The 12,982-nt window shown below is 37.1% G+C and overlaps 1 protein-coding gene across 1 annotated transcript in view; it reads left to right on the top strand.

Annotated features, from left to right (window-relative positions):
• tmem51b (transmembrane protein 51b) overlaps positions 1–7,050 on the top strand; it is a 17,925-nt gene extending 10,875 nt beyond the window's left edge. The window contains exons 2-3 of the mRNA XM_005927396.3: positions 4,141–4,561; positions 5,606–7,050. Coding sequence (XP_005927458.1) covers positions 4,155–4,561; positions 5,606–6,038 — 840 coding nt within the window. The 5' untranslated portion in view covers positions 4,141–4,154 and the 3' untranslated portion in view covers positions 6,039–7,050. The remainder of the gene's footprint in view (positions 1–4,140; positions 4,562–5,605) is intronic.
• Positions 7,051–12,982: the final 5,932 nt, after the last annotated feature.

Here is a 12,982-nt window from a genome sequence, read left to right as displayed (position 1 = left end):
AAATTCAGTTTTCAAAAGCATTTATTCAAGTTACAATTCAGATTCAATCTGAGCAATTCAAATTCAAATTGAACTTATTCAAATTCAGTTTCTGATGGCACAGATTTCTGCCCATACAAGAAAATGATCTTCAACCATGTTGTACGTGTTGACATTTTATATTGTTCATCAGGGGACACTCTACAACTTCCCCGTTAGCAACACAGGTTTGAAATTCCACAAAACATCGTACAGCTCATAGTGTAATGAGCACATAAATGACTACACATAACAAATGTTAGGAAAATTATGTTTTGTCTTTCTTAAAAAATTGGTCTGATAATGATCAGAATAATAAAATAAATCGCCAAATATTGGTATCGGCCTTACAAATCCTGTATCAGTCAGGCTCTAAACTGAACGCTTTTGTTTTCATGTATTAGTCTTAAATGGCCACGCTGCAGTATTGTTTGTTCAGTGACTATAGTTTTCTGTTAGGTGGTTACTCTGCAGCATAATGAAACTTTAATTTCAGTGTTATTATCATGATTAATTAAAATGATGCATGGCTTTTACTAAGGTGCTGTAGGTGCATAAACACTACAAATGGCTCATTTTAGCCAGTTGGTAGGTGTTTGCTAGACAACGTGATGAGGTCATAGTATCTGATACAGCTAAAAGCCTTCAGGGGCTGAATAACTACCAGTATGTCAGTTTTGGTTGCTCAACTCTTGATTGTATAAAGGTATGTGGGCAAACAAACTGTTTGTACATTTTTGTACATTAGTGTGATGTAAAACTGCAGGGGTTTTTTTCTTCTTTTTCTTTCTAAATCTCAGTTACTCGTGAAATGTAAATTTCAGTAATCTGTAGTCTAAACATCTTTCTTTTTCTGGTTATTTTGCAGCCTTCCCAAGGTTTCAAACATTTGAATCTTTAAATATTTATATTTGAGTTCAGTCATTTATTTCTGGTTTAAATAACTAAGTATACAATTACCTCCTCTAAGAAGTTTTGCCTTCGTGGTTATATTACTGAGTAAATTCCCAATACTGTTGTTTGTTTTGGTTTGGCTTTATTTTATATTATTTATTAAGAACTGTTTTCATTATTAATACCTTGTAAAAGTGAATTAACCTCCTAGGTCCTGGCGTCCACATCTGTGGACATCATGTTTTGGGTTATTTAGACCAAAATACTCAATTTAGCTCTACAAGGGCCTGATATCCACTTACGAGGACATCATACTGCTACTGTTCTATCAAACTTTTAAACGAATATCCTCTTATTTTTCTTAAAAACAAAAGGTAAACAAAACAAAACTGGTAATTCTTTGTTTTTACATTCATCGGGCCCCAATATGCCCAAATATCAAAGAGAAATTGAAAATGCATGCCGTGGAAGAGTTTGGGTCTTAGGAGGTTAATTGTCTTTAAAGTAATATGCCCCTGTCATATTTAATTTGTAAATACTAAGCTAACATGCGTAAGCAGCACACCCCATGAGTCAGCAGATTTTAGAACCACCTTTAACGGCATTAACTTAAAGTAAACACATTGTCTTCAACTTTATCACCTCTCACATCCTTCAGTCTGCGAGTATTTGTTCATGCACAGCTTGCTTAAGATCCCACCATGACATTTCAAGCAGGCTAGGGTCTGGACTTTGACTGGGCCACCGCAGCACCTTCATTCTTTGCGTTTTCAGCCATTCTGTTCAAGATTTGCCGCTGTGCTTGGGATCATTGTCCTGTTGCATGACCCAGTTTCAGCAGCACTTTAGCTGTCAAACAGTTGGCTTCATATTTGACTCTAGAATATTTTCTTATACAGAGGAGTTGATAGTCAACTCAATACCTGCAGTGTCCAGGTCCTGTGCCTGAAAAACAAGCATTCAGGTCCACTTTGGTTTTGCTTTCCAAAAGATGTTGTTCCAGAAGTCTGTTTGTTCAGATGCAAATTTGCAAACCTAAGCTTTGCGGCCATGTTTTGTTTTTGTTTCTTTTTTTTTAAAGAAGAGGCTTACTCCTGGCAGCACTTTCAAACAAGCCATTTAACATTTTAACGGAGACCTGTGAAGTTTGAGGTTTAAGTTGTGGGTTTTTGCAGGTTTTTTTTTTTTTTTTTTTTTTTTTTTTAAACATTGCATAGTCCCCGTTTGGAATGAATTTGCTGAAACGTGCACTCCTCTTAAGATTGGCAGCTGTCTTGATTGTTTTCAACTTGTGATTGAAAATTGATGGACTTAAGATTGTTTGGAAATGGCCTTATAACCCTTCCCACACTGATGGCATAGAACGTTATTGCTACTTATGGTGTACTTAGGCTGTGAGCTGCTGCTTTGGCATTTTGAACAATTTTTTGGTAAATAAATAGCGACTTGGTGTAATACGTCATGGGTTTGTTGTTTTTTTTGGTCATCTAAGGTTCTATTTATCTCATTTTAAGACCTATTAAGGACCAGATGATATGTAAAACCTTACAGTTGAACTTACTTTTTCCCCTGATTGCATATGAAAGTGTTCAAAAGTTGCTTTAATAATTAGGGAGATGTCTGTCTGGTGTGCTTAAATATACAGATAGGTGACAAAATTAAAGCAAACTCTAACATAAAATGTGTTAGCACACAATCACATGCTCAGAGAAATGCTTCATTGTGTCTTTGGATGGTTTCTAATGGAACACCAAGATTTTCTTCTATCTGCCGTTTTGATGATGTTGGTCGGGATCGATTAGTGACACCTCCCACTGATGTCCCCAGATCTCAACCCAGTGGGAGATCTGGGGACAGTGAATATCACAGTATTTACATAATTTGCATTCTCGTCAATCAATGCAGTATTCTGCCCAAGACTAGGGGGTAACTGTCATCCAGTTAGAGATCATTCCCAACCATTCCAGGGACAGAAATATTTCATCATAGGATACAGATGAGAACTTTGAGTAACAGTGTGTTGATTTGCTGCGACCTTTGGATTCTAACCATTCCAGCAAACATAACAGAGCCACCGAGTGCCCTCTCTACAGGTGTCAAGGCATCATATCTTTTAAATTTGTAAGCCATCTATATGAATGTGTGAACTATAGTGGCTTTACAAAGAACATTTACACCAGTACAACCTAAACATTGCTACTTACAGGTGTAGAGCTTAAGTAGATGATGTCTGCTATCTTTAAGGGATATTTTGAGTAGGATGTCATTACTTGGACATGCTTGTGAACATTCAATTACGGCTTTAGTTCATAATCATCTGCACAGGTCACGCTTATGTACGGCTATTACAGAGGAGCAGTCTGCGGCTATGGTTTTCATTCTGGAAATTTGGAGCCAACAATGGCATCATTTTTTCAGTTATGTGCATTTTGGGGTTTTTTTTTTCCTCTGGTTAAAGAGTAAGGTTCACAAGTGTTGTTGTTTGGCAGGAAAGTAATTTAAAATGCATTTTATTCTGTAGGTGTTCCTGGTGTTACTGTGAGATGTTTATTTGATTCTAATTTTATAAACGCTCTTTATTCTGTTTGATTCTGTGACCATTACAAAGATCTTTTGTGTCACTTTTTTATCTTCATCCTTCCTTCTCTTGGGTTAATGTTTGTCATGTTAAGACATGTGTGGAACTACCAATGAACTCTTTGTTTTCCTGTAACCTGTTTTGCACCACACCTGACGTTTTCTTTTAACCTGTTCTCCTACTTTCTCATGCAAAATGTAGCCTCAGCGCCTTTTTTTTGTTTTTAAGAGTATAGCGTCTGAAACTGGTTCATGGATACAGCGAGATAACACTCAAACTGTCATTTTAACCTTTTGTTCTGGAACTGGTAATGGTTTATGTTTTATTGACATGGCCCATCTCGTGTGATACGTGTGGTGCTCTAATAGATATGGACTCTTGAGCCCGTTCTTACCCTGGAAAATCAAAATCAGCTTTATTGGCCATACTAGAAATTAAGCTTAATGTACTTAACAGAATAGAAAGACAATACAGACAGAAGCACCATGACGCAGGCAATAACAATGTGGTAATCTTAGAAACTTGGTCACAAATTGAAAAACAAATTCAGATACTCTGATCTAAATCATTTCCTAAATTTCTGGAGGAGTGTTGGGGTAGATGGTGTCTGCTTGTGCAAACTGAAAAGCCTTTCTCCCCCCCCCCCGCAGGTTGTTTTGCAGGTATGTGTTCCAGTCGGGGTATATGCGGTGACAACGGCCGTCCCAACAGATCCCCCAGCTCAAGGAGCTCTGGTTCAGGCGCCCACTATGCCCTATGTGCCCTTGGAGTGGGCGTCATTGCCCTTGGCATTGTCATGATTGTTTGGACTGTGATACCTGGAGGGGATTCGGGTGCCTCTCCAAAACCATCAGGCAACTCCACAGGACCTAATAACAACGGTGGTGGTAATAATTCAGGAGCCACAAAGACCCCAACAGTGGCCATGGTGCTTGTTGGAGTTGGGGCACTGATGCTGATCTTGGCCATTGGCCTTGGTTTAAAGAGCAAGAAGAGAGCTCAGGATAGAAGGAGTGAGCCTGTGACCACAGGAGTCCCCTTTATGACTCCGATACCAGAGGAGCCTCAGCCGTAAGTGATAACGTTTGGTTCTATTTTTATTCCTAGATCATTTATAAATGTTAGGATTTATAAATGATATGATAATTCCTTGAGTTAGCAATCAGGTGTGAAAAGGTGTTGTACCGGTGTTGTCTGTCTCTAATCTGTTTGTTCTGCAATAGCCTAGGGTGTACCCCGTCTTTCTGTTTGGAAAGGATCCACTGCAAGTAAACTGCAAATTATGTAACGTCAGGGACTAAGTAAACATTTAGCATTTTATTTACCTCTATGATCCATCCAAAAAAAATTTTTTTTTTTAAAAATCAGTTTTTATTTTATTCAACAAGAGAAATGTGGAAAAAATATATCTTTTTTTTCCTTTTTTTTAAATAGGAGAGATTGTAAATTAAAGTTGTCTGTTATGTGTATCCAGAACATCTGTTCATCCCTTGAGTTTTTTGCCTTTTTTACGCTGAAATGATTCATAGGTCACTATTTAAGTAGCTTAACACACAAAAACCCTCTAAAATTTGGCTCTTTTGAAACAAATGAATGAAACCTGAATTATTTCTAATGGCCAGCAGGTGGCAACTCATGTGATTTAAACAAAAACAGAGAAAAACATGCTTTTACTACTTTGTTGAACTCATTAAAGACTATTGAGTTTATTTTGTGGGCCTTTGCTGTTTCTTATAAATTTCTTGGAGCCACAACAAGAAGCTTCTTTCAGACAAAAAGTAACATTGACAATCTACTTTGGCTTAAACAGCAGACATCGGCACCGCTTACCTAGTCAATATACTAAGATATTAAGCAGATAAAACACAAAGCTAATAAACTTAAGAGTTTTTGGGGACCAAAACAAAGCTGAAAAAGATGGACACAAACACAAATGAATGCCTGTATGGTGTCTTTTGAAGGTGTCAATCAGCAAAAGGTTGTTGACAGCTTTGGTTCGTCATCACGGTGTTTTTGGGGTTCCTTTTAACTGTCAAAGTTGCCAAAAGAAGGCTTATAAAGTGTGTCATTTACAATGATTTGCCAGTGAGGGTCAAAACTTTTGTCTCTTTCCAGCGACCCAACTACGTACAGCGTGCCAACCTATGAGGAAGTGGTCAGCAGCAGTGAGTACCCCGTGCGTCAGAGTAACCTTCGGCAGAGCACCTCTCACCTGCCGTCCTACGAGGACATCATAGCTGCGGTGGAAAACGAGGGAACAGAGCCCGCTAACAACACAACTGACGAAACCCCTGTTAATGATCAACCTGCAGCCGCTGAGCCTCCATCTGAACCCGCTGGCCTTACATCTAACCCCAGTATGCCAACCCGCAGTGCTAGTCGGGCCAGCCGCTTGCTCCGGCCCCTCCGAGTGAGAAGAATCAAATCTGACAAACTGCACCTGAAGGACTTCCGCCTTCAAATCCGCACCCCCACACAGAACCCAGTAACCATTGAACCCATCACTCCTCCTCCACAGTATGAAGATAAGATGCCTGAATTTAAGTAGGGCAAGCATTCTACATCTATCTTAATATGCGTTTCTAAAAAAAGGAAAAAATTAATGTAACACTTATGAATTTAGTGGATTTATCGTAACATTTCTGGAGAAAACGATGTGAAAGGTTTGTGTTAAGCAGGTAAATGCAGTAAGAACAAAGGGGCCACACAAGCCCACTGCTGAAATTAGAATCTTGTTCTTTACCAAAAAGCTCTGAATTTGCATATTTATGCTATTATAATTCATTATTAGGTATGTGTGAAAGGATCCGCTTTCAGATTGAAGTCTGTCGTTTCTAACAATCATGTTATAATTTATGTCAAACAGAGGATAGTCTTTCAATTGTATTTATTAGCCAGCTGTAACATGTTTTTCACCTTTCCAAGACTTAATGTTATTGCTGTGTCTTGATTCTGGTTTGCTTTGAAGTTTGGAGAAGTTGAAACTACATCCTACGATTTAACGCGAGAATCATTATTATTTTTAAATCATGCTACGTTTAAGTATTCTAAACTTAGTATTTGAATAGAAAATTAAAGTGTGTGTGTGTGTGTGTGTGTGTTTTAAACTCCAAGTCTTAAAGTAACTTTATCCTTTAAGACAAATGTTAAGAAAGGGGAAAAAAAATATGTGTTGGCACATAACCAGAGGAAAGGTTTTGGATATTCTGGTGATGTATCACTTTTATTCATTGTCCCTTAAAGTGTTGAAATGTTTAGATCTCTTTAACTATGTTGTATTATTTGTAAAAAGTGAAGAATAAATTGTTTTTTTTTTTCAATTTTGTTTAAGTTTAACTTTATATTTTTGTTTCAAAATGTCCATAAAACAAGTTCAGCGTGTATTTAATACTCGAGTAATGTCAACATTTAGTAAATGTAGTTGCTTTTCTTAAAGTATGACGATCCAATGTTAGGATGCAGTTTAATTTTCCTACATTTGCTTGGTATACGTTTTGGGGTGAAAAAATAACATGCCCATACTGTAATTCGACCTTTGATTAATAAAATCGAATGGTGAATATTTTGACCTGCTCTTTTCTAAAATGTGTCAACATGACCATCCCCCTGAATATTACTTTGTGCTTTTGCATCTTAAGTTTGGCACCCTCCAGTGTTTGAATTTGGTCATTTATTCATTTCACAGTTCGTCATCTTTTTGCACCTCAGTCTGTTTGGGTTTTTTTTGAAAGCAGGTAAGAATCTAAAAGTAATTATAAGTGGAAATTTTTAAAATATTTGCTAATATGAGCTGAGGTGGGCAATATAAAATCATATTGCAAAAATATTACATTAAAAATAAAAGTTGTTATTTAAGTAAAAACAGCTAAAATCAGGAAAAATGTTGTAGGTGAGTGTTATAGCATTATTTAAGTTAAACTTTCACCCATACCAAAATGTAAGCATTAGCCTCCAATTAATTTGAACCCTAATTGTTTATTGATCATTTCTTTAAGACTTAAATTACTATTTTCTGGATGATTAAGTTAAATGGCTGATTTTTCTTTGTTTGTTTGCCGTTTTGTAACAATTCTAGAAAAAGTTTTTTTTTGTTTTTTTGTTTTTTTTGTTTAATGCCCAACGCAAGTACCCAGAGCCTAAACTGGCATCTTCAATGTTTTTTTTAACCAATAAATTATTTATAAAGAAGAAAACTAAGTGAAAGTATTGAAAGGAACTGCAGGATGTGAAAAGCCAGAACAATGACATATTTCATTTCTTTGTTTTTTTTCATTTTGTCTTAAAAAAAAGGGCGTAATTGTCAAATTAGCTGCTAATCACTGATTTGATTGTTTCATATCTGTTAAGCCATTTCAGGAGTTGTTATGGCTCCTATGTCCACCCCCTGCAGCTCCCTGTGAGAAACAATATATGAACGCAAAAATGGAACTTTTCATTTATATTTACTAACATCTGTTGATATTTGTTGTTGTATGTAGGTTAGAAGGTTGGTTGCTATATGTAGCTAACAAAAAAAGGACTGCCTCATGTCAAAAATAAAAACACCTTTTTTTTCTTTTTTAAAAAGAATCCATGTTTCCAATCCATATTTTCTCCCTCCACGCGTGTTCCATTTTGTCTACAATAAAAACCACAAAATGTAAATTTTTATTATTGTAGTGCTTTCATTTAATTTCTTTCATTTATTTATGATTTTATTGTATTCGTGCTTGTCAATACATAATAATAATATTTGCCTCTATAAATAGAGGGGAAGTATGAGATGACATATACATACTGTACTTGAGTCAAAAGCTTTAACCCTGAAATAGAACTTCACATCAGTTTTTGAGATTGACCTTTTTCATGGTGATGATGATGACATGATTATTCATGTTCAAAGCAGCTGCAACTGGCAATCATTACAAATGTGAATGGTTATGCTGACTTTGTGCATTCAGTCATTCAATTGCTGTTGTATCTGTCACCAAGAACATCACCGTACAGGCCAGCGAGACACCACGGATGACGAAAGATGCAATGTTCAAAGTACAAAATTACTCTTTAACTCTGGCAACATGGTGCATAAAGGTACCAAAGCACCATCACTAGAGAATACCGAGTTTCTTCAATGACCCTATGAATACCAGACAAATGTGGCAGACTATCTAAGACATCCCAGACAATAAAGCTGCTCCTCCACCCTGTGAGAACAATACAACCTTTCTAAATGAGCTCAACAAATATCTTGGGAGGTTCAAGGCACTCAGCAACACACCCGTAAAGAAAAATGTTCCAGTTGCTGATGAGCAGTCTTGAAATAGCTGAAGTCGAAAGGAGTGAACATAAGAAAAATAGCAGGCCCTGAAGACATACCTGGTTAGATGTTTAAGGAATGCAGCGACCAGCACACCTTCAATATGTCACTGGATCACAATGTCCTACTGTCTTGTTTCAAGATTGCTGCCATTATTGCAGTACCCTGAAAATCACTTGTTTAAATGATTTCTGCCCTGTAGCACCCACCTTAAAGGCAGCTGGTAAAGGACCACACTGTTTTCATTACAGTTTGCTTGCTACCCAAATCACTCTACAGAAGACGCCATCTTCTCTGTACTACATCTCAGCCAAGCAAATGTTGTTTGTGGACTTCATTTCATCGTTTAAGATCATCATTCAACAGCATGAACATGCTAAACTAGTTCCCATGGGCCTCAGCACCCTTATGTGTAAGACTTCCTCACCAAGAGACCTGACCAGACTGTAACTTCATCTCTTTGAGCACCAGCTCTCCTCAGGCCCGTGTCCTGAACCCCCTGCTAACCCATGATTGCTGTCCAAGATTCACATTGTAAAGTATGCTGACAACACAGTGGTAGCAGGCCTCATTCAAGATGACAACAACCAGGCCTACAGAGAGGAAGTGAACCAACTGAACCAGCACACACTACTTGGCTCTGAATGTCAAAAAAACCAAAAAGGGGACTATCTTTGACTTTAGGAGGAGCCAGTACAGTCACATGCTATTTCTCATCACCAACAACACAGTGGAAATGATGAGCAGCATCAAGTTTCTGTGGATACAGATAACAGACACCCTGTTCTGCTCTCTTGTAAAGAGATCTCAGCAGCGCCTGCACTTTTTCCCACCAGTTGAGGAGAGCTCACCTCCCCCCTCGCATGCTCACCACTTTATATAGAAGCTCTACAGAGAACTTACTGACCGCATACATGTCTGTGTGGTCAGGAGCCTGCAGTGCCTTAGACTGGAAGTCCCTGCAGAGAGTGGTGAGGACACTGGAAAAGATCACTGGGACTCCACTTCCCCACATCCAGGATGTTGCGCAAGAGCGCTGCCTGACCAGAGCAAACAAAGTCACACGTGACCACTCCCACCCCCACCATACACTTCCTGCTGGCCTCTGGGAAGAGACTCGCAGGATCCACAACAGAATAACTGGATTCTGCAGCTTCTTCAGCCAAACCACCAGGCTGCTCAACTTTCAGTAAGCTCCCCCACCACTGTCGTACACATGCACACACTCATACAGTTGTTCTCAAGACTATGTTCAACATATGTTTTCAAAATATACATCTAATGTGCATTATATTTTTACAGATTTTTATTTCTATCTTATTCATTATTTCCTGTTAAATGAATGTGTCACAATGACCCATGTCAGAATCACCTGCTGTTTGAATCCTAAGGTTAGTAACTTGTCAGGAATAAAGTGATTTCATGACTGATAAAGGCATAAAATGTGAACTTGATATCACTAAGGTCATTTCTAAAATAAACTACAATCTAACTAATAATAATCTATTAGGTAATAACAGGAAAGAAAAACAAACTTCTTCATTGCTGTTTTTAAATAGAATATAATCAGTATATATATATATATATATATATAATATAATATATATATATATATATATATATATATAATATATATATATATAGTTATATATATATAAACTGTCCAAAACCACATGACTCTAACAGTAATAAACAATGTGAACTGCCATCTCTTATGTAAAACTGCAAAATACCAACATCAGACCATCACTTAAGTGTTTAATGAGACAGTTTTTTCCTTTTTCTTTGTTTTATTAATGCTAAACTGTTATAGCAATTTTACTGCCAACTAAGAAAAAAAAAACTAAAAAATCAAAAAAACAACAACCAAACATTAAACCTTTGACTGTTATGATTTTACAGAGACTGTTCTGGGGCTAAGGCTGCTTGCTACCGTAGCTGCTAGCATAACCCTACTCTTTTACCTGTTAGCATGTTGTTAGCAACTGTGCTAATTTTTCTCCATTTGTCCTGGTGGCTTGGTAGCTTAGAAAGTATACACATTTCTATCTGTCATTTAGAGCAGAGAAAACAGTTGTTAAGTGAGATTATGACTTCAAACTGAAAAAAAGTGCAAAAGTAAGAGTGATCCTCTGTGCTAATGACTTCACCATATGCTTGGAGTCAAATGTTCCAGTTAAGATGATGAGACTGGAACTGGTGGGTTTAGGGATTTCCCTGCAGAATGTATAAATAAAGGCAAAGTTTGATCCTCTCTAGAGGGATCAAAATTTCTCTTCATCACAGACCAAGTCTCACAACCAGCAAAAGCAATCATTTGATGGTGCTAAAGGAGCATCTGCAACTTGGCAAATCTGCCAGTTCAACTATTTTTTCCAGTTTGCACTATGCCTGATTACTGTGTGTTTAATAGAAATGTAAAGTACCATGTTTATGTTCATTTTAGTCGGATTTTGTTTGAATATCAGATCCTATTTGATGATTCATCAGCTCAGAAATCCTGGAAATTGCAAAGGGTTCACAAACTCATGAACAACCACACTTTAACCCCTAAATTTAATTCATAATTAATATCTGTCTTTCATTTAGTCTTTCTGAAAACTTCTGAATTTAACTGGAAGAGGAAATTGATTTGTTGCTGATGTAAAATAACTAAAACTACACTGTGAAATTATCTATGAGAATTTCTGTTATAGTCTATTTAATTATTACACCATTAAACTGTAAAACTTAATAGCTTGTCTTGCTTGTTGACTAATAATTAAGTAACCTTAACTCGCACTCAGTTGGGCTTACTTAAGAGGGATAAGTCGCATTATGGTAACCGGGCTTAAGCAAAAGACCTCTAATTTTAAGCTAATACACTTCATACATGGTCATGTTTACAAATTTTACTGTAAATAAAAACAGAAAATGTCACTAGGGCGATTTACAAAGTGAGATCTCACTTTTTGTAACGTTTCTGCGTCTCACCCCCACCCCCAAATACAAACGTAAAGTAGTGCAATTACATGTAAATCTTCCGTGTAATTTTTTTTTTTACATTAGAACAATGCAAATTGTTAAATATAATGGAATCTACTCAGTTGAAATTGGCTTGATTGGTATAAATTCGGTTTAAACCAAGCACATTTTCCTTAATGGTAAATTTAGATTTCATATATTTCAGTTGCATTTTACTTACAATTGTTGCCTCGTGTTTTAATGAGGGTGCAAAATGACTTTTCTACTTTGTTTAGCTGTATTAAGAGTTGATCAACGACGTTTCACGCCTGCCGGCGTTCATGGTGCACGAGTTTCCATCATGGTAGCCTGTTGTTAGCTAAACCTTTAACACTATTCTTGGCTGCACAAACACTGGAAACTGCATTACACATTAGCAAGTATCAAAGTCTAAACACAACATAACCGAAATAATGATCACAACACTACTAAATTAAGGTTTTGAAGTTAAATATTAACAGTCTCATGGGTCTTTGCACTCTGCAATTACAGAAGCGTCCTGCACAGGTAAGAAAGACATTTTTAAACACATAATGAAATTAAAGTATGTGCAAACATACTTTCCTGTATGCAGGAGAAAACGTAATATAAGTAAACTCAAGTGTACTTATTTTAATTAATTGAAGGCCTCATTTGCATTTACAGGTCAGCAATGTATACAAGTGCATATTTTAGAAACTATAGATTTTTTTTAGGCTAATATGTTTCTATGTAAATTATCGTAAAAAGAAACACAACAGAAGCACTCACAGTACAGCACGGCCAACTTCAAACATGTACATAAGTCAGTAGTTACTTAATGCGTGCATTCGAGTATTGCATGTTTTTACTGTTTTCACTTACAAATCCCTCCATATCGTGTTAAAATCTGTGCTGACCACTTTCTGCGACTGAATCAGTGCTGACCTACAAGGCGTATGCATTTGAAGTAAAGTTTGTGTTCGCTTTCCCAGTATCAACTGCATTTTCCAGAGCTCCACCCTCGCCTGGGTTTAGAAAGATTTTTTTCCTTCTTTTTTTCTTTTTCTTTTTTTTTTAAATGTGCAGCTGCCCTGGAGCAGAGGGAGGAACAGCTGGCTGAGGGAAGAGCCAGCCCGGGGAGTCAGTCACATTCCTGGCTGGGATTCAATGACTGAACCAGACACAAACAAACAGAGAGGGCGAGAGAGAGAGAGAGAGAGAGAGAGAGAGAG

This window comes from Haplochromis burtoni, unplaced genomic scaffold (genome assembly GCF_018398535.1).
Source record: "Haplochromis burtoni strain Fernald_Lab_line unplaced genomic scaffold, NCSU_Asbu1 Contig_100, whole genome shotgun sequence".
NCBI lineage: Eukaryota > Metazoa > Chordata > Actinopteri > Cichliformes > Cichlidae > Haplochromis > Haplochromis burtoni.
This window is presented reverse-complemented; position numbering and strand designations above follow the sequence as displayed.